Source organism: Erithacus rubecula (assembly GCF_903797595.1).
Source record: "Erithacus rubecula genome assembly, chromosome: 10".
Classification (NCBI taxonomy): domain Eukaryota; kingdom Metazoa; phylum Chordata; class Aves; order Passeriformes; family Muscicapidae; genus Erithacus; species Erithacus rubecula.
The window spans coordinates 17,126,494-17,154,412 of NC_136662.1; the positions used below are offsets into that span (position 1 = coordinate 17,126,494).

General features: G+C 44.8%; 1 protein-coding gene across 6 annotated transcripts in view; it reads left to right on the forward strand.

Moving 5' to 3' along the window:
* The window catches only part of PTPRF (protein tyrosine phosphatase receptor type F), a 368,934-nt gene that overhangs the window by 238,401 nt on the left and 102,614 nt on the right, over positions 1 to 27,919 (forward strand). For all 6 annotated transcript variants that reach the window (XM_079313895.1, XM_079313894.1, XM_079313898.1 and 3 more), the window contains one exon: positions 24,846 to 25,034. In XM_079313895.1, coding sequence (XP_079170021.1) covers positions 24,846 to 25,034 — 189 coding nt within the window. The remainder of the gene's footprint in view (positions 1 to 24,845; positions 25,035 to 27,919) is intronic.

Here is a 27,919-nt window from a genome sequence, read left to right on the forward strand (position 1 = left end):
CTGAAGTGAGAAAAGGTGCTAGCTGCAAGGAATGGCTGTTTAATCCATCAGACAGAGCCAGAACAAGAATCAATAACTGTAAGCTGAAACCAGAGAAAGTGAAGCAGAAATAAGGCTCGGATCTCCAGCAGTGGGGCTGATTTGCCACTGGAAGTATTGGCTTCTCTCTATCTTGATGTTACTTGACACTGAACACATTTCTGCAAGATCTTTTAGCTCCACATATGTGGAAATAGAGCACAAGCCGAGTGTGGAGGCTGCTACATGAAATTTGCCATGGTGGGTCAGGCAGTGTGGCCAAATACTCTTTCTGGTCTTGTAATTTTTACCTGAAAATATAGCAGGTAATTTCTGGATTGACTTAGTTTTGTGCTTCTCGTTACATCTTCTCCTTGAAAGCAGCAAAGAACTGATTTTCACTTGGGTTATTTTGAAGTGTCAGCAAAATAAAATATGTGCTTATCAGTAAGTAATGTCTGATGGGGTGGCATGGAGAAAAACCAGAAAGCAGTCATACAAATGAGCAGCAAATCCTCCTTTCCATCCTTGCAGGCCCACTGCTTCGATCACAAGGTTAACTAGGTCCTTCCATCTTGCAATTTCATCTCTGTATCAGAGGGCAACTTAAATTCCTCCACAGTAAAAGTGCAGGTCCCTGCTCTGGGGTCGCAGAAAGATGGTAGCTGTGCTAAAACTCACACTGCTGGGGCAGCGTGCCTTAACAGGGTATCCAGAGTGATGTTCCTGTTTCAGGTGGGAGTGAGCCATGGAACTGGCTCAGCAGTGGTCATGGGAGGTCACTGTGAAACTGTGTGCAGTGCTGGTTTGGGACTTGCCAGTAAAGTCAGAGTAAAGGGAAGGGCTGAGTTTTGAGACTATGTACTGTCAGAGATTGACTGCTAGCAATAAACCCCTATTCTCATCCCATTGACATGGAATATAACTGAAAACAGCTCATTGAGGAAATTATAGCAGGGATAGATGGGATTCATGTATGCAGGGCTCACATGTCATCATTTTCCCAGAAAAAGAATCTTTCTCTAGGTTACTGGGGAGAAATTGGCAGCTCTGAGAGCAGGAAATGGTAACTGCAATGCTGCAGCTGGTAGAAAATGCTGTCAAGTTTCTTCAACTGTCAGTTAGGGGGAAAATAAAACATAGCACAGAGCTGCCAGCACATCTGGCATAAACTGAAGGTTTAACTAAAGGATCCATCCTGCAGCTTGGCTGGTTACACACTACCCTAGAACAAACTCTCTGGAAAACCTGACAGGTAACAGATGGTGGAAGAAACCTAACTTTACTCATTGGCTCTTACCAGTCATGCTCCAGTTAGCAGAAGCTGCATTAGGTGGCCTGTAGGAGCACTGCTGTGGGCTAAGCTAAGCCTGTGCCAGCAGGGTTGTTCTCAGGTTATTTGACACTGACTGCCTTGTTTGGCATGTCAGTAACCTCAGTTGTCAGGTATGGATTTTGATATGTCCCTTTTTTCCTCTGATAATGGCTCATAACTACCATGTCACTGTTCCAATTTTTAGGTTAAGAACACAACGTTCACCCTTTGTCCTAAAGTCATTACTTACTATTGGGCTATTTCCATCAAATTATTGTATGTCTCCTATTACTTGTATCTGTAGCTAAAATAACACAGAAAGATGTGAGGGTCATTTTCATGCTTGGTGGAACCAAGACCCAGACCCCAGTGATCCCATGATACGAACTTGCTAGTGTTTCAGGTCAGTTGACTGTGCTCAGGCAGGAGCAATATCTGCTGCACTGAGCAGGAAACAGCTAGTTAAGAGTAAATGGAGCACTCAGAGATGGGAAGCAGAAATATTCCACCTCTTATTATCACCATCTGCTTTTTTCCCATTGAGGCATGTGGCACACTTCAACCCTAATGTCAGCTCTGCCCAGAGGGGTTTAGATGAAACATGAAATTCCTTTCTTCCAAACACTGTGTTTGTAAGGTTGCCTGACCATAAGTCTTTGTCCTTTTTCCCCAAGGTAAAAACCAAAACAAAATTTTAATAAAAACACGTAGTGGGGACCCTATTGCTTTCTACCTCCATGACTTCATGCTTTTTGGTAATCAGATGTGGTGAGTGTAGTTTTGGGGGGGATGGCGATGGTTGCATTCATGTTGAGGCTTCCTCCCTCATTGCTGGCATCACAATGAGCTTATCTATGCTCAGTCATTAGAATGGTGTAGCTGCTGAGTTACTTCAGCTTGGTGCTTAGTTAGACTCTTTAAACAGCTTTCTGGAGATAGACTTACCAAACCAGTCCAGTCAGTTGTGTTCCCATCCAGTCTGTTCCCATTGAGGAAAACAGAGAACGTGGGAAGCAAACTGGCAGCTATGGCCATTTCCACCTTCTGAGCTGAAGAGCATCTTTGAGACTCTTATGGACTTCAGTCCTGTGGGAGCCATCTGGCCCAGCCTGCATATCCTTATGAGTTCTTCTTTCAGTTGGTGCCTTGCCTACGTCTTCCCTCCTCTCCCTCCTTCTCCATGTAAAATGATACAGTTCAGTGGCACGTTTCCTCATTAGCACGAGTTTCTGTGGTGGCTGAATTGTGTGCAGTGTTAAAATCTGGGTTATGGTTGTCAAAGCCAGGATGCTTAGGGAAGAATAGTTTTTTACAGAGCCATATGCAGCTCAAGCAAAATTTGTAAAAGAAAAATCTGTCAGTATAGACAGCACATCCTTAACTGACTTCTTTTTCAGTATATTTTAGAGGGCCATGCTTGCAAATATCTGCTGGAACCACAGCCCCAGCTTCCTTATGAGCATGCATAGTGGGCACTAGTTTTCCCTGGGCATTTGGAGGATATGCTCCGTGGGGAGAAGGCAGCAGCTTTGTTGTAGATACACAGCAGCAATGTGTGGAAACTGAGTTAGGCAGTAGCACATCCTAAGCCCCTGTTCATTGCTCAGGACTGGCAGTCCTGCCCACTCTCTTTGGATGTGCAGGGGTTAATAAGCTGCATGTGCTGCTTCAGTGCACATGCACAGCTTTCTCTCACCTGCCCTGTGAACTCTTCAAGCTTTCTCTGTGTCCTTACTGCAGTTTGTAAGCTCCCTCTGCTAGGGATGCTTTGCAGCACCTTCAGCTTTGAGTAAAGAATTGTCAGGAATATTTGTAAATATAGACAGCCAGTTTCTTAGAGGTACTCACAGATTGTTAAATGAAGAATTCAGCTAGAATTCCTTGAGATAGTTCTTTGGGAAAGCTGTGAGAGTTTGCAGCATTCTCTCTAAGTCCAAGATACGTATTTATTTGACTTCAGAATCCCTTCAAACTTTCTGCCTAGTACCTTGTACTAGGTGATTCTTCACTTGCCAATAGGGCAGGTAATTAGCTATAAATATGCAGTCACTGGTTAGTTGCCATGGGTAGATACATGCCACTGAAATACAATCTCTGAATTTAGAGATTGCTGTAGGTGCTACAGAACATTCAAAATTAATGTCCTCAAATGAGTATCCCATGGGAGGTTATGGTAATGCTGATGTCTTCTTGAAACTCAGGATTGTTGAAAACACACATGTAATAATGGGTAATAAGAATTCATATAATCATCTCTGAAAAGTTAAACATGAATCAGCAAGAATTGATTGCTTTAAAAGACAGGAGTTTAATGATCAAAAGAGCAGCGATAGTAGTGCTGTTCTGTTCCTCAGTATGTAGCCCTGCAGAAAGAATTACTGTGATGCCATATAATAAAAACGTTAGAAAATTCAATGCAACTGTTAAAAACACCAATTTCTAGACGTTTTTGATGACTATGAAAGGAATTGCACCAGATTCCTACTAGTGCAATAAGTCCCTCTGTAGTACAATAAATGGAACTGTGTGAACTGTGAAGCCTTAGGATTGCAGTTTCATAGAAAGAGGTGTATGCCATGCCTCCTACTACATTATGTATTCTCCCCAGAGTGCTTCCTTCTTGATGAGTTTCAGGGTTTCAGGTATGAAAAAGATGAGCTGTTACATTTGCAAAAAATCATTGCCTGCAATAGGGTATCATTCCAAGAGCTAAGTCATAGTAATTAGGAAGGGAGCAAAGCACTTGTTGTGTTGCCGTGGTACAAACTACTAGTATGAGGCAAATGGAAACAGGACAGTGTGGGTTTTGGATTCAGTGTCCATGGGGCAGCTGCAGGTAGTATCTCAATGTCTGTTACCATGTGGTATCCCTCCTCTTCCAAGTGTTTGATGCTGTGCTTTTGGGGGTGTTGCTTTTGCTGGCTTGGGGGTTTGTACGGGCAGCTATTCCTGTACAACCAGTAGTTGCAGATGCCAGTCCTTTGCAAAGCCAGCCAGCTGGGGCAGATCCTTGTACTCTTCATTTGGTTTTAGTACTTGTGCACATCTCCAGCATGGCCAAGATGGGGTCCTGGTCTCATTTGCAGTAGGATGGGCTTGGTCTTTGGTCACCAGCAGCAGTTCCACGACAGTGTTGTGAGGCTTCCTGCAGGGCTGGCCACTGACTTACTCCAAGGTCCTCAGCCACCGTTTGGGAGCTGCATGAAGGAGCTTGTTTAGGTGAGGTGTCTATCAAAGAGGCATTAAATGTCCAGTCTCCCTTTCTCCCTAGAGAGTGGCTTAATTCATAGACTGCCACCTATGGAGCGGGGTATCATTCAGAGCGAAATTACAGACAAGTGGCATGATCCCTGTCCTCATAGATCCCTAATAATTGTGACAAATGTCTGGAGCACCGCGGGCTTGCAGTGCTCCGCCAGCTGCCCTGCCAGCAGTGTGTGAGGTGGTGTGGCCCTGTCCCAGGGCTGCCAGGACCACTGCTGTCACCCTAGCTGGGGCTTTTAACTGCTCTCTGGCAGGCACAGACCAGCTCTGGTGAAAGCAGTCCCAAATGGCAGCAGTCATTTCCTGCTGCCTGATTTGTTCGTATTGATTACAGACCCCAGTGCAAACCCACAGCTGAAATCACAGAGTTTGCTGCTGCTTTCGCTGCATCAGCAGAATCCTGTGATTGCAGTAGCGTGAGATCAGGAGAGAGATTAGGTCATCTGTCCCAATGTCTTCACATCTCAGACAGTCACCAGATAGTCCTGTGATACACACAGGCCTCTTTTTGTGCAGAAACCTGTCCCAGCAGAATGGAAGGCTCAGGGGAGCTGCTCATACCAAGGTTCCTATGAAGCAAGGGGGATATTAGCAAGGGGCTCATGCCATCCCTGCAAGCTGCACTGGGCTGCTCTGGTGGGGAAGCAGCCCTTCCTCTCCCAGAGCCTCCATCTGCTTCTTCTCCCCAGAGATCTATTACTGTTTCTGATTTCTCAGCTTTCTGCAGGTTTCATGGCATCATTCCTGATGCCACCCTAACCACTGCTCCCAGCCCCATGATATAGCTATGGGTGCTCTCTGCTGCTTGAAGGAAAGCTGGGAAGGAAGCAAAATACTGGGTACATGACAAATACAATTCCTCCCTGAGCAAAGTAAGCAGGTGTTGGAAGCCCTGGGCTACAGGATTGATGAGAAGCCTCCAGCCTGCTCAGTGACGCAGGTGCGGCGTTGGCTTCACAGCCCAGGTGGCACATTCTGGCCCAAGAACCCAAACTTCTTCTACACGTGTGCACAAGGGATGCAGTTCTCCAGCAGTGAAGGAGCCCCTTTTAATTTTTTTTAATCTCAAGCATCATCCTTCCTGGCAATGACTCGGTTTTGACTCAGCTTTCTGAGAAGGATTTGATGCCTGTCCCCAGGGTGTCATGTGGCCCTGGGGGTGGAGGGCAGCAGCAGAGCCACCCCAGTGCCTGGACAGCCACTGAGTCAGCCCAGCAGCCATCAAGGATCACAGGCCATGGCTGAGTGGTGGAAGGAGATGCAGTCTCTGTGATATACTTTTCTTTCATGCATTCATATTTGACTCCAATTTTAGCAGCTAGTAAAATACAGGCTAAAAGAATATATGGGGTTCTGTCCCAGTATGTTGTCCCTCTCCTTTTGATGTTGCATTGAACTGGTTTACTCAGGAATTTCTTTCTTATTTCCAAATTAAGAATGTGAAATTTCTTTCATTTCAAGATTTATTTTTTTAAGATACTAAAATATCTGTGAAGCTGCCACACTGAGATAGATTCCTCCGGAAAGAGTGGTATTTAAAGCTAATCTTGCTTCAGTTTGTAAATTGCTTATTATATGTGGTGCTTAGGTCTTGAATCGCTTTTATTGGCCAGGGTGCTAAAAGCTCTAGGGGAAGAAGAGGAGTGTGAAAGGTGCAGCTGCATTTAAATCTGAAGTGCTCATTTTGAAATGTCTTCCTGTAGGGGTGGGAATTTTTCTCCCCAAAACAAGTATTTGGTTTCAGGCTGGCTGGAGACACATCCTTGAGGAAATAAAAGGAAAAAAAAAAAAAAAAAGAACTATCCTACAGATTCATTTTTCCATTACTTGGAAGTCATCTTGTATATAATTTAGATGGGTCTTAACGAGGCATAAAGTCACTTTCAGAAAATTGATGAGTCTTCGTTTGCTTCTCTAAAATGAGGGCCTGGAGCCTTCCCTTTGTTCCTTTGGTGGGATCATCAGATCTGATTGCAGAAACCCGATGAAGCTCTTAATCCAAGCACCAAGTAACCACAGCTCTGGCCTTCTCGTCTTTATTGATCTTGTGGCCAGGCCGCATTTCTATTTCAGCCAAGTATATGCTCCATGCTTCCTTATCTCTAGTGCAACTCATCCCCAGCGTTTTGGATTTGTTAACTCTTTAGTCACCTAATGTTGTCTTGTAGGGTTCAGAGAGTCTGGGTGTGCAGAGAGGACTTGTGCCATCTCCAGCCCTGAATTGGCAGTCGTGTGGACAGAGCAGGACACAAGGCACACAAGGAGTTGGGTCTGTGCTAATCACAACATATTCAAAGCCTCCCATTCCACCTCTTTTTATCTCTTTCTGCCCTACTGCAAAGCAGGGTGCTGGCGCTGTCCTTGTGGCCACATCATGGCGAGTCCCTGGCACTTGGCACATTCATGAGCACGGTGTGATTTGCCTCAGCAGCCTGGCAGGTTAGGCGAGCCCAAAGGGTAGCCAGGGCCACTGAGAGATGCTGCATGTTGTACATCCCCTGGCTCCTGGTTTGTGAGCTGGAGCACGCTGGAGGTGCCAGCAGGTGTGAATTTTTCATGGCTCTGTCCTCCCTGTGCCCCAGCGTGCCGTGAGCTGCAGTTTGCCAACTTGCTGCTTCGTAGCAGGAAAGGTCAGGAACCTCATAAACAAGGTGAGAAGCAGAGCGGGGCGGGCACGGCCACCCGGGCTGCTGATTCCTCCTGACATTAGAGTGCTAATGAATGTTCTGTCATGGTCCCGTGAATATTGCAGGAAGCTTTCGCCTCCTGCCTCCCCTGCCTTGGAGTTACCAAGGTTACCTGACGTGGCTCTCCCGGGAGAGGAGCGGTGGCTGCGGGTCGGAGCATCGCGCTGCAGCGCGATGGGCGAGCGGAGCCTGCCCAGGCAGCCCTGCCGGCCCCGCTCCCTCTGCTGCTGCCCTGCCCCTCGCTCCCACCCCACGCTGCCTAAGGAGTCATCAGTTTCATTTCATTTTTGAGCTTTTTGAGTAAGGATCATATTAATTTTGTTTTGCTTGCATAACCCGGACTGTTATCATCCGACTAATTACTCACATTTTCCTTCAGACAGCAAATGGGAGAGATAAAACTGCAGCAGGTTTATGTGATTTCTGCTTATCAAATTACTGTAATTATTTGAAGAATGGCTTAAAATTGTATGGAGTAATGAATTTAATTATGAGTTTGCAGCGATGCCTTGTGCTGCATGCAGCTTGCAAATGGGCAAGTTTACGAGGAGCTCTTCACAAAGCAGCAGCGGCAGGCGGGATTGCAGCGCGCTCCTGGGAAGAGCCTCCAGCACCTCCATAGCAAGGGGGGTGCGGCACTCTGCAGGACGGCTTGACAAATGGGGCTCGTCATTCACCTCATCAGCTCACTTAGTCCAATGCTAATACAAAGCAAGGCAAAAGACAAAGTGCCGGCAGCCACCTGGTTGTGGCATGCTGCAGCTGGTTGCCTTTGCTGATCTCCTCAGCCCCGGGGCGTGCAGGGGACCAGCTCCCTTCCCGGACCTCCACACCCCCGTGCTCGGGAGATCAGCCTGCGGGGAGCTGTCAGGGAAGGCAGCTCAGGCACTGCTGACAAACCTGTCCCACCAGAGCCACAGCCTGTTGCAACCTGCTCCAAACATTCAGAGTAGAGTTAGCCACCTCTCCATTCCACACTAGGAACAGCACATTTTTTTCAGGCCAGCTGGGAGGTGCACAGTGACCTGCCTGATTCCTGTGAGCTTTGGAGCACATTCTCTGTCCCAGGATGTCCCCAAACCCTCCAAGGCAATTAATCTTCCCCACCCGCTTGTACTTTTCTTTACACCCTGCTTAGTTCCAGGTGCTCTAGAGATGTGTGTACTGAGCTCCAGCCCCTCTTGAGTCTGGCAAACAGGGACAATGTTACTCTCCATCCCCACATCCATAGGGCCAGTTAAAACAGCTCCACATTGCTGTGCACTGCTCCTTGCCTCTTCTGCACAGATGTGGAAACTTCGTGTTTCCTGTTAGTTGAGATAATGACAGTATTGACTAAAATACAGATGGCAATAACACAATTGTAAGTATAGTGAGATCTACAGATCGGCAGATAGCTCAACTGGACAATATTTTTAATGCCTTTTATCATTCTTTGCTGCTGGTATTGATGCAGCTGGTGCTAAAAACTGGATAAACATCTAGAAAGGCTAGTTCAGAAAGGTGCAAATCCAGATGAAATAGTGTCTTTCAGAGCAAGATTGTTTAAAAAGCAGGAATGTGTTCCTGAGAGACAGCCCAGCAAAAGTGGACCACACTGACATTCCCAAGAAAACGATTGTGGAGATACACATAGGGCCAATAGAGTGAAGAGATTTGGGCTAGCTACAGCTAGGCAGTGGAACAAAAATGCAACTCCAGAGAAATGACACTGTGTGTGTAGGAAGTAGAAAAACTCTGGAACTTCAGATCTCTGCTGAGATGTTCATTGATTCATAAAGGATTATTGTTTCATCTGGTGCAACCTGACTGTCATCTTGTTCTGTGTGGCATCTCTCATAACAGGGTTGATAGTTCCGGCTTAGCTACTAAAAATAGCACATATGAAAGGCAAAAGAATCAGTGGCCACCGGAAATCTGATGTCTGAAACCTTTGCAAGGACAAAATGGCTTAGAGATGATGCTCATTAATGGTTCTTGGTCTACAGTGCAATGTTACACTGTTAATGTGGGGAGGTTTTAAATAAAAATAAAGGTAGCCACCTTAAGAGGTTACCAAATTTTGTAAGTGCAAGCCTGCCCTAATTTGAGATAGAAGCAAAACTGGCCTGGCATGCAAAGACAAGAAGGCATTAGCAGTCAAAATCCTTGTCTGTCTTGACATGTGAATAAGGGAGTTTGTGTGCAGGATGAAGTTGTACATGATATTATGTCTGTCTAAATGCAAGGTCAAAGCAAATTCTAAATGCTATTGACTTTTCAAAGAGCATGTCACAAGACAAACCCAAATTCTGCATAATCCCTGCAGTTTTATGCAAGTGAGGAAGAAGTACAATGAGGGCGCCAAAAAGAAATGTTGAAGCCATAAACCAGGTGCAATTTTTGGCAGTCTTTCCACAAACCTGCTTAAGGCAGGAAGAAAGAAAAGCCTGCTTTCATTTGGAAAACTCGTAAAGATTTGTGCAAGGAAGGCTCAGTTGTGTTGATGGTGGCCATAAATGCAGCTGAGTGAGAGGAGATGGGCGGGGGAGCTTGCCCCAGCCTGGCTGGCCGTGACTCCAGGCTGACCTGCAGCCCTGGCCAGCCCCTGTGTGTCTCCAAGCACTGTGTGTTTCCTCCTTCCCATACTGATGTGAGCTGCTTCCACGGTTCAGCGTGGGGCACAAGCAGAAGAGAATACATTAGGCACCAGAGTGTGAGATTTCATTAGCTTTTGTGGTTTTAGCCTTTATAGCTATAAGTGTTATTAAATATCATAAAATTGACAAGGTTTCCTTAAGTTCAGGTACAGCACTTTTCCCAATTTGTGCTTAGATGAAAATAAAAGACAGCAAAGCTTGTCTATGGAAAAATGAGAAAATAAGAGTTATCTTTGATTCTTAAAAGAAGTTTGAAAACATGAAATAAAATTAGCAATAATATTTTGCCCACAAAGCTGCTTTCAGGAGGGATCTGTATCAGAACAAATAACGGTGGCTGATGTTTTCTTCTCTCAGTCATTTTTAAAGGTCACTTCATGATCAAAATCTACTTGCTAATTTAATTTCTATTCTCAGTGTAAATGTAAGATGATGCTGTTATTCTGTTTGCAGGTGGTTTGCAGGGGAGAATCAATCCTTTGTGCTCAATGTGTCACGGTTTGGGTCCCAAGCTTGTGCCTGTGGTGGCTCAGCTTCCCAGGCTGATAGGGCCCAGTTTCTCAGCCCAGGGTTTCTCAGGTGTTTTAATCAGACAGCTCTCTGACCTTTCTGGAAAAATATATTACACTATCCAGTGTGATGTTGCCTCATGATACCAAATAAAAATTGTATTTTCACATGCTTCATTTATTTTTCTGGTTTTTGCTTGCTCCTTGACTGTGTGGGCAGGCAAACAGTTGATTTGCCATTCTCTAGCAAACCAGGGTTGTTCATAAGCCACAAGTTGAGGGGGAGCTTTCTTGCTCTCCCTGCCTCACATTACCTTAGAGATTTTTCTCTCCCTAGCATTTTCCATTATTTTAGGATGCATGTTTCTGTCACAAGGCGTGGAATCAGTTATTTTGCTGAGCAGAGTTCAGCAAAAATGAAAGAAAGAAAAGAAAGCTAGGAAATGAAGCGGTTTGGAGAGTTGTATTAGCTTTTTGTCAAGGACTCAACAGACAGTATGCAGCTTGGGATTTTCAGCTCTCACATGGCAACATTCATGGCTTTTTCTGGGACATTCCCTTCCTGCTTTGTCACGGGGAATGCATGGGTTCTGTAGAGATCTGCCTCACGTCTGCTGTTGGGGAAATGTGGTGAAAATCCCAACAGCTGCCCTTCTGTCTGCTGGAGAGCCCTGTCTGCATTGTGAAGTTTCAAGAGCAGTTAGGTCAGATTGAGTGGGTTTGTGGTTTCCCTGCCATTTATGTCTCCTAGAGGAGCCCCTGAGATCTTCCAGATGCTGAGCCACAGGTCTGGTCACAAGGAACTGAGTGTTGTCTGGAGAAGACTGGGACTGTGTTGGTTTTCACTGATACGATGAGGATCTGCTTTGCTTTCCCTCAGGCAGGTCATGGGTCTAAAAACCTCTGTCTGAAAGGAAAAATGGTATTTTCCCAAGGAGTCTGAGCCCCCCGTGATCATCATCATCATCAGAGGCTCCTTGTGCATTGTGTCTCCTCCTGGCATTTTTCTATTTGTTGTTGGCTCAGTAAAAATGAGCAGCTGAGATTCAGCCAGTTCCACTTCTATCCTTGGGAAGGGTATTCTCTTGTCCCAGACAAGCTTGGGGTTGGCACCCATCAGCTCTGAAAATCCCATCTGTGTCTCTAGAGCTGCAGTAGAGTTTTTCCTGCAGTGTCCTGTTGATACTCTGGAAAGGGTTGCACAGTCTTGTTTGCTTGCATGAAGGATGCCTAAGGCAGGAGGTCCAGCACTTTTTCTCTATCTGAATTGTCTTGACACCTGTGGCCTATGCATTGTATAGTGAGCTGGGGAAATAAGGATTTGCATTATTTTTATCTGCAAGGAGATACCTGCCTCTAACATAGTGTAGGAAAGACTTAGAGCGGCCTCTGCTTACGAAAAGTTTTCTGTTAGTGGTTGCAGCTGGGAAAGCCATGCCTCATCTCTTGCTTGTAATTACATCAGTACAGTGTCTTGGGAGAAGGTTAAATAGTCTTTTGTATATCAAATAAAGCCAGTGAACTTCACTGAAATCATTTAATGAAAACAGTCCTGATTATCTGTATATACTGCTGCATGGTATTTTAGAAGATTTTAAAGGGAAACGTGGAATTGTTTAAGGCCTCTAAAGACTATAGTGCAGAGGCTATGCAGCAAATGCCTTTATAATCTAGGATCTGAAGTAGGCTTTGAAACCAATTGTGGTTTTTGCTGTTGTAAAACATGAGAGATCTTGATACAGTAACTCAGATTTGATACAGATTTTTTTTATTAAGCTTTCTTCATGTACATCAGATTTTAGAGACTGAGCTAAAAGGCTCTCTGCACATCAAGGATGGAACTGACTCAAGGACAGAGCTATTAAGGTGTGTAATAATCAAGAGAGGAGAATTAATTGTCTTTAATTTGGCATAAATCCCAGGGACCATAACTTAGGTTATTAGGAATTCAGGGCCTATTTCCAATTAGTTATACCCAAGCATGCTCCCAGATCCAGCTTTGGGAGTCTAATCCGTGAATGTGTTAGCACAGCCATGGTTGACATGCTAATAAAGGACAGCACTGCTGACCCCTCTGTGTGTGGTCACTGGTAGCCGGTGTTTGCCCGGCAGTAAATCAAACTGTGCCATTGCTTTATCATTTCTGACACCTTGCAGTGAGCAGCTCCCTGCGTGTCAGCTGCTTGGGCAGGCTGTGCAGACAAAATCACCTGGGCTGTGCTGGAGCAGGTCAGAGAGGCAGCTGTGCCTTTTACATGCTTTTTTAGTCTTTGAGCTTCTTCCTAAGACATCTGCTGCAGCAAAGCCCGGGTGTCTGCCCTTTAGGTGTATGAAATGTAAATAGTGCAATTGTTATCTGTACCGGAAAATCTGGTCTAACCTGAGCTGGATTAAAGAAAGATGTAGCAACACTTTCCTGAGTTGGCAGCAGCAGCACAAGCACGTCCTGTGACTGTGTGGCTCCAAAGGCAACACCTGCTGAGAACGTGGGAAAGGAGGAGGGACTGCAGCCAGTCACCCTGCACATACCTGCAGGGTGGGGCACAGGTGCCATGTCCTGTCCCACAGCAGGGCTGGCTACTTCATACACACCAGGAAATGGAAAAAAAACACTGTAATAGCACTCTTATTGTAAAGATCTGTGTAAACATCTGGGGATTTTAAGGAAATGTGGGCCTGGAGAGTCCTTAGGACTTGCAAGCTCTTGCAAGCCAGGCTGTGTGTGGCTTCCATCAAAACACCGAAAAAGGGCTGGCAGGAGCAGTTGTAGCCAGTGTGTATGTGAGGGGCAGAAGGAAGGATGGTTCAGAGCAAGGGAGACAAACCAATTCATGCATTCAATTCCCCCTTTAATCATTTTATGAGACCTGCAACCCCATGGAGCTTTAGTCCCTGTCTGTCAAATGCTGCCTGCCAATCAGTCAGGAATGAAACAATACTCAAATAGGGCAAGAGCACAGCATCCCTTAATAGCTGTTCTCAGTTTTGCTTATCCTGAACCTTGGCTTTATTGCATGAGTAGATCCTGAGAAGTCCACAATGGCTGCCTTTTCCTTGTTCCCTTCTGTGATATCCCAAATAAAAAAGAATAAGAATTAAGGAAATCTCAATAGCTACTATGAAAACTGCTCCTTCCAGCCACTAACGCACAGAGCTAGTGCAGGGGTCTAAACAAAGCTGGAATGACAATGCAGTTGCAAAATAGCAGGTTGTCTTTAAGACTTCAAGGCCAACAATCCTTCCATTTTCAAGAGGGGAAAAACCTTTTTAAAGCTTCCCTTAATTTAATTTTCCAGCACAGTGAAGCTGAAGCTTGCCAAATCCAGGTATCTGTGTAGCTTTGTTGGTTTGTATTTTGCAGATGTAACATTTTTGGAGAAAAGGCAGAGACCATATTTAAAGAAAACACAGCCTTCCACCTGGCAGGTCAGAATTCCATGCCACCAAACTGTACCACCCTCCTCACTTGCCAGGGAAAAGCAGGGGAAACCCACAATTTCTGCAGAAGTAGTTTGATAAAATGAGTCTTTGACTACCAGCAAATATGTCTAAAGCTAGGGAATTCATTTTCCCTGAACAGCAATGGAATTTCAGCTGATGTCCTGCATTCGTTTGTATTAAGATGAGTACCACTGGGGCCAAGAAGTGCCTTTTCTTGTTTGTTTGTTTTGTTTTTTGTTTTTTTGTTCACTTGGTCTTGAAGTGATTTCATTGCCAGCTTTCCATTTATCTGTTGTGTGCTCTTTAATTCATGAGGGCCTGCACTGGGGATTTGTTTAAAACCTTGGCTGAAATTGTCAGCCACTCCTTTTATTGCACATCTTTCTGAAAAGATGGGTGTTGTGGCAAAGCAGTAAATAGGATATTGAGCCTCTGCAACACTTGCTATCTGTAAAAAGAAGAGTATGTCCTGTGTTAAACTCTGAGCAATTACATCATCCCAGCATTAAAAACCATCACTTGTCTGGCAACAATGTCTTACTTGTGTTTGCATGTAGCCATTGGTTTACTGTGGGTTTTTGGCTGTGGGCTTTTCTACATCCTACTGTCTTTGAAAGACTGTTAGGGTAACCAGAGTCTCCATCTAAAGTGATGTTGGAGGCAGTACAGTTAATGGATTTTCTAGAAAGTGATGGTTTAACATAAGACATAAAACCCATATTATGAGAATATTTCTGTCTTTGGTTCTGGTTAAAACTTGCTGTGTTTTCCCTTTTATAAAAAGTCAGTGCCCCAGCAAGTAAATCAAGTTATTTACCCAAGATTTTTTTTTTGTTATGGAGCATTTTAAAACTTCTGCATGGAAAACAGTGATGCCATGCCACTGATTTGTTTGGTGTTGAGGTTAAATTAAAGCTCTTTTTACAGTCCTTGAGTGATTTCCGTGCTAGCAGACCCTCTGTGGTTGAATTGGCTGCAACAGAACAAGTCCACTGAAACTTCACATTTATTGTTTCATTAGAAAATAGAATTTTTCTGAAAAAAAGGTACCAGAGAAGCTTTATCAGTGTCACAGAGCTACCTTATGTCAATATGTGAATATTTCTTAGAGATTTTTAAAGGTTACTTTCTTTCTGAATACTATGAAGAAATAATACTTTGGACTATAAATTGAATTTGTATTTTATATATTGGCCTTTACTGGGACTGGTTATGTGTACTGTTTTTTGCTAGTTATTTTATATGATTTGTGAGCATTTACTGAAAACACAGTTTGCTACAAGTAAGGAATGGCAGGCAGAACCACGTGCATGGTACTCTATTGATAAGGCAGGAAGGGATGATGCTGGAGGGGTGTGTAGAATAAGGGAAGAGGCAATACAGAGAGTTGAGTGCCTGGACTGATGCTTTTCAGCTTGCTGGCTGCAGAGGAGCCTTGCTTTTGTAAGAATTGTGTTCATCCTCCTTTCCCACACCCACACACCTTGACTGCTGGCTTTGGGATACAAACTCCCATGGCATCACAGAGCAACTCCATCTCATAGTTTGGTAATTTTGGAGGTTGATTCCAAAAAGTTTCATTTAGTCCTTGAGATCAGAGAACAAAAAGGTTTTTTCAGGAGGACATTCTTTTTGAGCAGAGGGAATCCTTGTTTTCCTTTAAAGCTCTGGCTGGTTGTGAATGCCAGAAGTGTTTTTGTGCTTTCTCTTAACAACTCTCTAGCTCCTCCCCAGTGCATTTCCAGTTTCCATTTCCAATCTGGGCAGCTTTCCAGCCACTCTGTCCCCAGCCTGTGGTTCTGTATGGGATTGTTTTGACCCAAGTGCAGGACCCAACTCTTGGCCTTGTTGAACCTCATAGTGCTGGTCTTGGCCACTCAATCCAGCCTGTGCAGATCCTCTGCAGGGCTCTCCTACCCTCCAACAGATGGACACTTCCACCCAGCCTGGTGTGGTCTACAAACTGACAGGGTGCCCCCAGTCCTGCTGTTTGCTGACTTCCAGTTACCTGGTACCTCAAGGGGCTTTGTTTGGGGATCCTGGGGAAGGTGAAAGACAACAGGGAGGTCATTCTCTCCTTTATAAGGCAGCAGTCATTGCTCATCCATGTTGTCTGAATTCCTTCCTTTTTCAGTAGCTTAGATGCAAGGAAAAGCAGTACTTTTTTCTTTCCCATGTTGGAACAATTGCTGGAACACTTTTTCAGCAGGACATTTTGTCAAAACACACAACTTGCTCACATCCTTAATCAAAGTTTTTGCTTGAGTCTTGTGCTCAGTGATGCTCTAAGAGGCTGCAATGTTCTCCAGAGAAGGAGAAGTCAGTGGGTTGACAATGATGCAACAGGCTGCAGAAACTAAGCAAATCAGATTTTAGCACAATCTAGCCCTTTCAGTAGGAGTTAAGTGACCGAAAATCTTGCATTCTGGCCTGTGAAGTGGAAATGAACAGATTTAGTATTCCAGCTGAGTGGCAACAGGAATGCTTTGCTTTAATCTGAAACTTGATGTCAGAAAGCGTGGGAGAGCTCTGCTGTCAGATTAACTCCGTTCTCATGCCCTTTTCCCTGCACTGAACTGCAACCAAACATACATGGATCAAAAGTCAAATGCTCTATTAATTTAACCACACGTTGGATTTAATGGCATATGGTAATGTATTATTGATTGCACATCTTAAAACTGAAAATCTTTATGCTAATAACACCTCCCATCAGGGCAGGTAGTATGAAAAATGCAGTGGATTAATAAATGACTTCGACTACAAGTAAGAGCTGCTTGCCATGCTTTTCCTTGTAAAGATTGAAGTTTTGGGTGTGTTTTAGTGGGGGTGTGTTTATATATTCTGTCACAAGGAAATGTGCAGTAGCAATATTGTATTGCTGTTGTATTTCTCAGTATAAAATATTAAAAAGCAACGGTGGTTTGAAAACAGTTCTACAGGCAGTTATATTCAACAGCTGGTACCAACAAATGGCACAGTCCTGCCTGAAAGCACAGCGTGGTCGACTTTTACTGTTCCTTTACTATGGAGTCTTAATAGCTGGCTGCAAAACCCTTGTGAATTCATGCTTTTGAAGAACTTTTGTGAGTTTTTTCAATGCATACTTCCAGCTGATGAGGGGCTTTTTTTGTAGTAGTTACTGAAAGAGCCTAGCCTTATTTATCAGCTGTTGGATATGACCCAGAAATCTCTATTTTTACCTACTTGAAATCATGCTGTAATTTTGAGGGAGGAAATATTTTTTTTTTTTCTCGCCAAACAAGGATTTAAAAAAGAGTGCTTGCTCAGCCAGAGAGTCTTGCAGACAGGTTCTATTTCTGTGCAAGCTCTTCCTCATCCACATTTTTGACATTTCTTGATGTGTAGTTTTTGCTGTGCCATACACTGAACCCTTAAATGACTCTCAGTGCCATACAGTCTAAGCTCTTTTCAGTACTTAACTAACATGACCAACTAGTTTCTCTGGTCTTTCAGGAAAATGCTTGTTTTGATGTGTTTTTGGCTTTGAGCTGTTTGTGGACACTGCTTTACACTTGTGGCAGAGTAGCAGGGTTGGAGCAGGAGGTCCAGGCTGTTCCTCACATCCTAAGGTTTCGTATCACACTTCCCAGTACTCTGTGAGATTCAGAGAAGCTCTGCCCTGTGGCACAGAGTTTGTTTAGCCTGAGCAGAGAAGCTTCTGCTATAATCTTCCTTTTGGAGTTCTTAAATTATTTTAGATATATTTGGTGTCTCAGTCTTGGGAAAACCTGAGTTTATGACCAAGGCTGCAAGTGTGACTGTCATGAGGAAACCAAAATGGAAAGCCAGCAGAGGTAGCTGGGTTGACAGAAGGATGTTGTGGTAGTAGGGATGTAGTAAATGCCACCTCTGACTGTTGCAATCTAATCTGATCAAGCTGCAAATAATTGTTTTCTTTCAGGATGGGTTGAGGTCTCCTAGTTGGCAGCAGACTCCGCAGCTGACACAATACAGGGCAGAAGTTGTTATTACTTAGGAAGATCCCTAAACTGCAGCAGTGGGTTGTGGGCACTACCTTTAATTTGGCCAGGTTTGTGACTTACCTCTGCTCTGAGTCACTTCAGCAGCTGCTAATCATCTTTGTGTTGCCTCTGTCAAGCACAAGGTTATCTGTGAAGGAGAGGGAGGAGTTGCCTGTGCAGCAGTGCCAGTGGCCATGGCAGCTGTGGGGTGCTCAGCCCTGGCAGGGACAGTGCTGCAGTGACTGTGTTACCTTAGCACCATGTGTGGAGGGAAGCAGCACAAGGACTTGGCAGGAGCACAGCCTGATTCCTCATCAGAGCAAGATGGGAGGTGCTGCTTTGTCTCACTCTCGGGAGCACCTGCCTCTGCAGAGCCATCCTGCTCCCCTCTGAGATAAACAGGTGCTTGGGAATGGCCACCTACACTACTGAGAAAGTATTGGTAGCTTGTAAATGGAGGTAATTGCTGTCCAGACATGAGAGGACAGTGTCAGCAGTGCCCTTCTGGCACTGGAAGGGTAGCACTGTCTCCATCAAGTGTTTATGGACTCATAAGCTCTGGAACAAGCAGGTCCCATGAGCTCCCACGCTGTGAGCCCCTGGAGCAGGAATCTGCCCGACAGTTTATCCTCTTCTGCCATGTCTAGTCTCGTATTTTCTTGAATTTTCCTTACAGTACTTTCTTTGTTTTGAACTGACTCAGATTCCTTCTTTTGTGAGCTGTTTTGCTGGTGCTGTGATCTTTCTAAGAGATAGCAAATACTTTGTTTACTGTAAGCTCTTGTGCAGTAATTCATGTGGTTACACCGTGAAACAGAGAAGTCCTTCTGGAGCTTGTTTCCACACCCACCCATTCATCTGTGCCCTTCTCCCCAATTTCAGTACGGCTTCAGCATGTCACGTTGGCATGATGTCATACAAAGCCAGCAGATTTGTCATTAAAAGCCTTGTCATCAATAGATGACTGTTTGTATTTTCTGCCTGCCTGAAACTGTTTTAGACTTACTAACCCAGTAATTAAGACTGTGCTGCCTTTGAAACAGGCTGGTTTCGCTGCCCCACCTTTTCCTTAGGCAATTACAAGGCAGTGCCAATGTCGAGGGGGGTGTTCATTACCTGGATGAGGCTTGGCTCCCAGAGCCAGCTCGCACAAATGCTCTCCGCCCACCACTCCCCACATGGCCCGTAGCCCAGCATTGGGCAGCCCTCGGAGACCGTGAATTTGGGTAATATTTGTGGTGCACCTCTTTAGGGACTTGTGTAAGAAGGATGCAGGAAGAGAGCATTGCCTCCATATGGCTGATAAAATGCTCTTTGTGCAGCCTGGGTGGAACCTGAACAGAGGGATGTCAGGGTTTCCTTATCATGTAAAGTGATGCCGTTCTTCTGGGCCGCTGGATTGCTCGGCTGCTTTTGATTGTCTTTGGTAATTGAATAGCTGTGCCGTGTAACCTGTGCTGAAGGAATCAGGGCTGTTTATTCAGCAAACAGATGTCCTGCTTTGTGGTGTGTTTACAATGTTACTGCCTTGCGTCTTTCATTAGTGAATATTGCCCACTACCCAGGCTATCGTCCTTGCACTGATAATTTTGCGTTTGCAAGTGCGTTTCTGTGTCACAAAGGGAGATTTGGAAGCTTGCAAAATCTGCGAAGTAATTCCATTGATCCATCAGGAAAGAGTCTGTCAGTAGACAAGGGTTATCCTGCAACATCCTGTGCTGCAGTGCATCAAACCAGCACATCTGGGCAGGATCAGTTCAGCCCTGGTGACGTGAGCTGGGTGTGATCCCAGCCTGCCTCACCGAATGGATAAGGAACATGTGAAACAGCTTTTGGTTGTTATCCTGCTCCTGTGCAATGCTGACCACAGTCAAACACATTTATCAGAGATCTCTCTGCCCTCAATCCGTTTCCTTGCTTGTCCCTAGCACCACACACTCCTGAGTGGTTTCAGATAGCTGGCAGAACTGAAAACAAAGCAGCTTTGTGTTTTAATCATCCCTACCGAGACCCTAAAATTGATGTTGATCTGGAAGTTCCTCAGCTGATGCTGGCTGGTGGCAGCCAGTGGCCCAGATAAGCCATTTCCAGCCCTGTATGGGGATAAGGCCCAATATCTCACTTGAAAGGAGTTGAAAACACCCCTTCCAGTGGGGCAGTGGTTTTGATAGATTGTAAGACATTTACCCTCGCAGCTGTAGCTGTAATGTATAAAAAAGCTACTTTTTTCTATTTTAAAATTATATTTGGTATCATTTTTTAACTCTCCCTCAGCAGTCTGAACAATTGGACTCATGATAGTAAGCAAGCCTGGCTTTTATAGGAAGAAGAATGTGACAAATAACTCCCATAAACGTGTTTACAGTTTGCACTATCATTTCTAAAATACCATTTCCTACGTTGACACAGAGGAAATAAACAGTGGTAGGGGGAAGGTTTACAGATGCCAAGTCAGGATATGAACCCCCCAAAACACAACTGCTTGGCTGCAGGAGCAATGAGTGCTGTATGGTGTTTGTGCTCGTAGCAATTTGATATTCAGCTCCTCCAACTTTGCTGTCCTGTGAGAGATTACAAGTTTTCAGCAAAATCCTGGGGGTAATCCTGCAGGATTCAGCTGTCAACAGCTGTGCTCACCACAGACTCCTCTGCAGGCCTTTTTTTGCAAGCAGCTGTTATCTACACACCATTCCATGCTGGAGCTGATCCGTGCTTCTTGTAAGACGTAAATTGCAATTGCCTCTGTGTCCTTTATCATCACTTGATACTTTGAGTGATGCAGAAAATAAGGGCACACCAAGGGGTATGTCTCTCACAGCAGCATCCTCAGGAAAGGTAGTTTTCTGGGGAGCTGGGGAACAAGCCATGTAATTGTACCTGCTCTAAAGGAGGTCTCAGCTCCAGTTTGGGGCTTTGAGAAAGGTTTCTTACCTTAGCTTTTTCCTTAAAGATGAGAAATGCATGGCACAAAAGAGCTGTGTGAGAGCAGGGGTTAGATTTCTGTCACCTCAGAAAGAAGATTAGCAAAGGGAGCTGTCAAGTGAGAGGAGATATCCTCTGCCCATGCTGTCATGCTAGATGCCAGAGGGACATTCCTGTCTCCTTGGTGACTACGGCTAGCAAGACCTTAGCCTGGTTGTGGATTTTCCAAGTTTCAGTTTGTAACTGCAAAACCCACTCATCTGTTCTTTCCTCTCTTTTTGTTTCCCTCTCCTTTCCTCCTGCTTCTCTATTCCTGCTTTCCTCTGTCATTTCTGCTACTGCAGCTCTAGTCCTTGGAGGCAGTTAGAGCTTGCAGTGCCCCCAAAAATCCCACTGTGCCTAGATTTTGCTTGCTCTAACCTAATGTCTACCTTCCGAAAGTACCTGAAAGCCAGAAATAAAAACTGGTTTCCATGGTGTGCACTTGAAAGCAGATTCATAGCCTGTTCTAATGTGCATTGAAGGCACACTGACTATCCTCGAATAAAACCAAGTGCTGACAGCCTCATTTTCTCAAATGAGAGTATCCTCGTATTGGCTGGAATAGGAGGTTGGCTGTTACTGACAAGCTCCGTGTGCAGACAAGTTAGTACAGCGAGCAGGGGCTGAAAGGAGCCCAGGCATGACTGAGCCTCATCATTACACCTAGATTAGACTGGTGCCTGAGGGCAAGGCACGGCAGGAGCGGCTCTGAGTGCTATCGTGGTCTGTGGTGTTTGCACACAGACACATCCCTCCGTCCCAGCGCAGGCAGCAGCGCCGGGCCCGCCTGGAGCCAGGCCCGGTTATCTCTGCGGGAGCGGTGCTGACGGGGCAGGCGTGGGCCTGTGCTGGGCTCTGCTCTGCCCTGTCCCCAGCTCGGGTTTGCTCCAAAGCCACTCTTCTCCAGGAGGGTTTTGGGGGGCTGCCAGAGCCGCACAGTACTGGGAGACCTGGAGTGGTGGAGGCTCCCCATGTCGGGATGGTACAGGTATACCTTGGACCGCCTCTGGAGAAGGTGCTTGTCCTCCTCATGAGCTGGATCCCCGCGTGTTCTGTCCCCTGAAGCTGCCACAGAACTAACAGCAGGTGAACTCCAGCCTCTGGGTGTCTGAGGTGTCATCAGAGAGCAGCTGTCAGATTTCCCCAAGCATCTCATCACACAGTGATGTGAGCTGGGACTACAGCCCCCTGGAGTCACACTGCTGCTCTTGAACACCAGTGCTGCCTCTGTGTTGGATTGACAAGGGTTCAAGCAAGTCCTTGCTTGGTAGATGCAGGCATGTCAGCACTGCTTGCTGGAGTTTTGGTGGTTTCAGGCTCCAGATATACCTGGAACTGGGCTGTACCTGTACCAGTGCTAGCCCGGGAAAAATACTGTGGCTCTGACTATGAAGCATGCACCATATCTCTACTGTCGTCATTTGCCATGATAGTTTTGGGGCTTGTGTGCAGTTAAGAGGGAAGAGTCTGTGCACTGCATGAGCCTTGTATGGCTGGCTGTGCTTGTGTGCATCCAGCACAGCGTGGGGTGTGGGTACTGAGGATCACCACGTGGTGATAACCTGTGCCCTCTGTTCAGCTGATGAGTGCCCAGTGTCCTCACCTGGCCTCTGTAGTGACTTGATCTTGCAGGGGGTGGATGGTGTGGGAGCAATGTTGTGTTTAATTTGGAGTGTAGAAAAGGCTTGAGCCAAGAGTTGTAGTACAGAGGAGGCAGCTTTGCTGCTGGGTGTTTGTAATCAGTGTCTCTCCGTTGTACTCAGTGAAGCCAAGGTTAGATGGTGTCATTTCTCCTGGTCTGTGGCTCATCACAAACTGCTAATTTTGATTGAACAGTCACTCCAGTGCAGCAGACTGGTCGTGTACCTGTGGATCAGACACTGTGAAGGACTCTGGTCTCTCTCCTGTCCGTGGTCAGGGAGCATTGCAGACGGGAAGAGTTTTCTTGTGCAAATGCTGGTTTCAGGTTTGCTTTTAGCTATGTGCTAAGCCTCTTCACAGACTTTGGACAAAGTTAACTGGGTGATACTTAGCTCAGTGCATTCTTTGTAAAATCTTGTGCAAACCAGAGAAGATTGTCAGTGGTAATCATGGTGATTAGATTAGATCACTTCAGGTTTCAGCCTCCCCAGAGTAAACATCTGTTTTCAGTACTCTAAATGGCAAGGCACTGCACTATAGGCAAACTTGGCCTTAATCCAAGGGACTGTCATTATTTACTGCTTTTTCTATGTATCTTCCTTTGCTTTTAAGTCTATACTATGTTGTACTTTTTCGTGTGCCCTTCTTCTGTTTCTTTTCAGCCATGTGGGAGTATACATTGTGGTTGCTCAGTATTGAGTGCTTCTGTTGCTTGCTATTGAATGCTGGTGCTGGTGTCATTCCAGTTAAGCTCTATGTACCTTTTGTCTCTGAAAATCAATGGAGAGCAAATTTTAGAAGAACTAGTTTTCATAGTACCTTTCATTTAAAAAAGAAAGTAATTCCATTTATGTTTGCTCATGATGAGAGAGGTTTCTCAGGAGGTCGATCTGGGAGACAAAATACAGTTTGTGCTTTTAATAAACATCAGGAACCTTTTTTCCTGTAGAAAACCTTGAATGCTTCATAGTCATTCTCATCTAAATGATATTCCCAGGCATTTTTTTGTTTCTAGCAGATGTTGATTGTGCTACAGTCTTGATTTGCAAGCAAGTCAAGGGTCTTAGGAATTCTCTTGAGGTCTTAGGTAGACATCTGCAAGATTACCTACCACAGGCCATATTTGTGCTGCAGGTGTGGCAGCAGAGGTAGAAGGAAGCACCTGAGGTGACCTATTGCTAGTATCTTCCTGTGAGGAGTGAGGGGTACAGATGTGCAGTGATAGCAGGAAAAATCAGATTGCAGCAAGTTCAGACTCCTCTGGAACTTGGGAAGATGCTAAGGTCTTGTTTGTTTAAACACTGCAGTGGGCTGGGAGCCTTGCAGAATAGGATTTGCCAAAGAAAAAGTTTGCTTAAGGTTCTTTAAAACAGGGAAAAAAGAAACATACTGAAAATAATTGAGTTTCTGGTGCTTTAAAAGCTTCTTAATGTTCTTCAAGTTCTTTTTTTCTGCAAAAGTATGTTCTTTTGATTGCAGTTCAGGCTTAGCAGAGTACAGTACATCTTGCCACAGAATGAATAAATGAGCTCAGTTCTGCAGCTGCTATAGAATGACGATGTTGGAGCATGCCTTGGCTTATCAGTGAAGGCTGCCTAATGTATTCCACCCAGCCTACCTGAGCGTGCTCTGCAGAAACAAACCCAATTAACTGTTTTTCTGCCTCCTGTATGAATGGTTTCAGCAGTTAAGGGGCTGCTTTGTTTCACAGTATTGTAGTAAGCCATGCCAGAGCATGCACTGGCCATTTCTTGCACACCTCTGTTGCTCTCTACAGCCCAGAAAATGCACCAGGAGCTTGCCATGGCACAGGCGGCTCATGAGCAGAGTGTAGCTCATTAGTTTTACATTCATTAATCTCTAAAAGCCTTCAGAATCAGATTTGGAGGCATGAGGAAGAAATTTATCCTACCAAAATGACAGAATATCACTAGTAAAAAAAAAAAATTAAATGGTCCTCTCTGGACCTTTCTAAGGGGTTTTATTGTTTAGTTGCTGTTTTTCAAGATGCCTCAAACTATTTGACTTTGTTTGTCTGTTATCTTCAACTCAGTCCTCCTACAAAAAGTCAAATACCTGCTTTTACTGAATTATTAACAACAATGGATGGAGCTTACGTATCAATGAAAATTATGGACGTTTCCCAAGGCAGTTGATTTAAATGGAGTTAAATTTAGTGGAAGCTTCTATTGGTGTAATGAATGCTCATTATGGAGCCTAATGTGCTTTAAGGGCTTGATAACCTTCTCAGCAGGGAAGTCAGGCTGCTGTTTTCCAGCAGAGGCACAGATGCTGTGGGGTGGCACTGCTGTCACTGCGACCATACCCCATTCTACCTGGGAGTGTTTCCCTTTAACCCTGTGTGTTTTCCCCTCTTGCAGAAGACCACCTGCCAGCTGGCTTCCCAACCATTGACATGGGCCCGCAGCTGAAGGTGGTGGAGAAGGCGCGCACAGCCACCATGCTCTGTGCTGCCAGCGGGAACCCCGATCCCGAAATCTCCTGGTTCAAGGACTTCCTGCCCGTGGACACTGCCACCAGCAACGGGAGAATCAAGCAGCTCCGCTCGGGTAAGGCAGCAAAGCAAGTAAGCCTTCCCAGCCTCCTCGCCCTGCCTCCCTTTTCTCTTTACATGCTGCTGTTATTTTTTTCCCTGAAATGCAGTTCTAAACCCAAATGACAGTTTGCTCTGAGCTTGTTTCTTTTACGATGTAAAAACAGTTTTTGGAGCTGATCCTCTCTGGCAGGATATCGTGGCTTGTTAAAAGGAGACGTTAGAGTGGACATGGCTTTTGGATCATCACCTGAATATCTTCTTCGATAGACCGTCTTGATATTGACCCAAATCCTTGGTAGGCTCAGACATTTCACTGCCAGCTCAGTGGGTCTCAGGTATATTTAATAGGAGCACAGTGCAAATCAGGGTAATGAGATACTGGTTGAGATTTTACAATCAGTGGTCGTTTTCAACTATACTCCTTATACAGACTCTGCAAGACAGTGCTCTGCTTTCTGCTGAGCTCGTTGCCATCCTTACTGTGTGACACCATAAGAATAAAGAAAAATCTGAAAAGCAGCAATTTTGTGGATTTCAAAGGAAGGTGGACACAGTTTTGAAATACATCATTTCTTTTTTATTCTTTTGTTTGACAAGCCAAATACTGTCTTTTGAAATACAAATGGTTATTTCTTGGGGGTGGCTGAGAAAGCACTCATTTTTGCAAGGAATTCTTGTTTTTCTACTGCACTGTTCAGTCTCCCAGGACTGTAAGGCCCATTAGAGAATTAAAGAAAATAAACGTTGCTTTATTCACTGATGAAGTGGAGCTCCCCAGTGTGAATTAGAGTGGCTGTTTAACAATGCACAGCACAACTACACAGCAGCTTTAGTCTGGGGGAAAAAGCCCCCAGTGCCCTACACAAAGTACAGAAGGGACCAGAGCTGGAACAACTTTGGTCTAGGGAGGTCTCATGCTTAAATATGAGGCAGCCTGCCTTGCCTGGCCACGATTATCTCTGGGCACTCAAATGCCATGTGTTATGAGTGTTGCTGTCAGGGAATCACCATCTTCTAACCAAGGTGAATGTCTTGAAACATTTCCCCATAGCAGGAGCCTTCTGCTTACATTTGATGATGCTTGGATGATAAGTAGGTTTGTACTTGGAGGAGTGGGTAAGTGAGACATCACTCTCAGCAAAAATAGAACCCAGCCTGACACTCCTGATCCCACCTTGATGTACCAGTGAATGCTAATTACACTAATGCATTTATAGTTTATGAGATTTCCCAGTGACCTTTAGCTTATCTCCCCCACAACGTGGTTTAATCTTGATCTGTTTTTGCTGGAAGAAAATATCACACTTGTTAATTATTCTGAGAAGCTTTAGGAAGCAGCAATAGGAAAGTGCACATGAATGTGTTTCACTTCGTAGCTGACTAAATCAGCATCAGAAATTACCATAAATGAGCAGCAAGGCAGCCTCTGATGCACTTGCTGTAGGTTCTCCAGCCTCCTTTTCACAGGCACTTGGCTGCCTCTCTACCAGCTGCTTCACAAGTTTGGTGAGATGGAAAGTTTAAAAACAAACTAGTAAAGCCTGTCACAGTGTCCAAGTTTTGATTCCTATTCACTGTTCTTGAGCAACATCTCAAATGAACATCTCAATTGAATATTTCACCTGGGATTCAAACTCTAGAGCTGGCTGCTTGTGGAAGACACTGTAATTACCAAGGGAGGTGTCAAGGGAACCTTTTAGAAATCAATGAGCAGCACACATCCTCAGACTCACAAAAGAAATTGATTAGCTCTCTAATGTAGTATGGGAGGTTTCTGCAGTTCAGTGCAAGAGACTTCCTTCCAATTATGAGTTTGAAGTTTTGTTTTCAAGGATCTGGTGCTATGATGCCAAGATTCACCAAGGCTCTGCTCCACCTTGACATGAGTGGGAGCATGAAGTTTGAAGCTTCTCATGGGCCAGAGATTCAACCCCTGTTTTTAATTGTGGTTTTTCCCTTTATTTGTAGTGGACATAAGTAGGGCCTGCACTTTGAAGTGCCAGAGTCCCACTTGGGTTACTGCAGCACCCTGTATGAGGAATGTGATGGCTTGGGCAGTTTCCCATTCGTTCTGCAAGGTTTTAATTGAGCTCTCCAACACTACACCATAGTTGGGCAGAGTTGCTTTTCAAAGAAAAGAGTATTTAAATAGATACCTCATTATATGGTAGAGTTTAATAGTTTGCAAAGTCTCTGCTCCATTAAGATCATATCTGATAGTCAGGCTGGCATATCTGCATGAATGTCAGTTTATACTATCTCAATCTAAATATACGCTCATTTAATTTCATTTAATTAAAACCCAATAAAAGCAAGACAGATGTAATATAGTTAAAATAGCTGCAGCACATTGTGAGCCCAATACTGTGTATATAGTGTCCGACCTTCAGTGAGTACATAATATATTCAGATGTACAAAATACAGGTCATGAAGGTCAAAGCAGCTTTGGAGTCTGGCATAGAGAGGGGGTTGAAGGATGGCTCTGTTTCATCATGCTCCCAGTCTGGTATAAATAGTGAGAGGTAAAGAAGCAGCATGTTTGGGAAAGGTGCTCTCTTCAGGCACTCACAGTTACGTGGGCTGGCAGTGCTCTGGGGGCTTCAGGCAGGTCTTTAAACTTGCATCCAGTCAGATCATGTGCCCCAGGGAGCTCTGAGCATCAGATTCTGGAGTTCTGTTCATCTTCTGTCAGGGTACTAGAGTTTGTGATTTAAGACATCCAAGGCATCATCTTAGGCTTTTTTAACCCCAGCAAACTCATGTCTTTGTCAGGAGCAAATGGACAGTTTATAAATCTGCCTTATATTCTACTCTCCCTCATTTAGTAATTATATCCATATGTGTGTATATGCCCTTGTCCTGTCACACTTTCTGATAGCATAACATTATATTTGGAG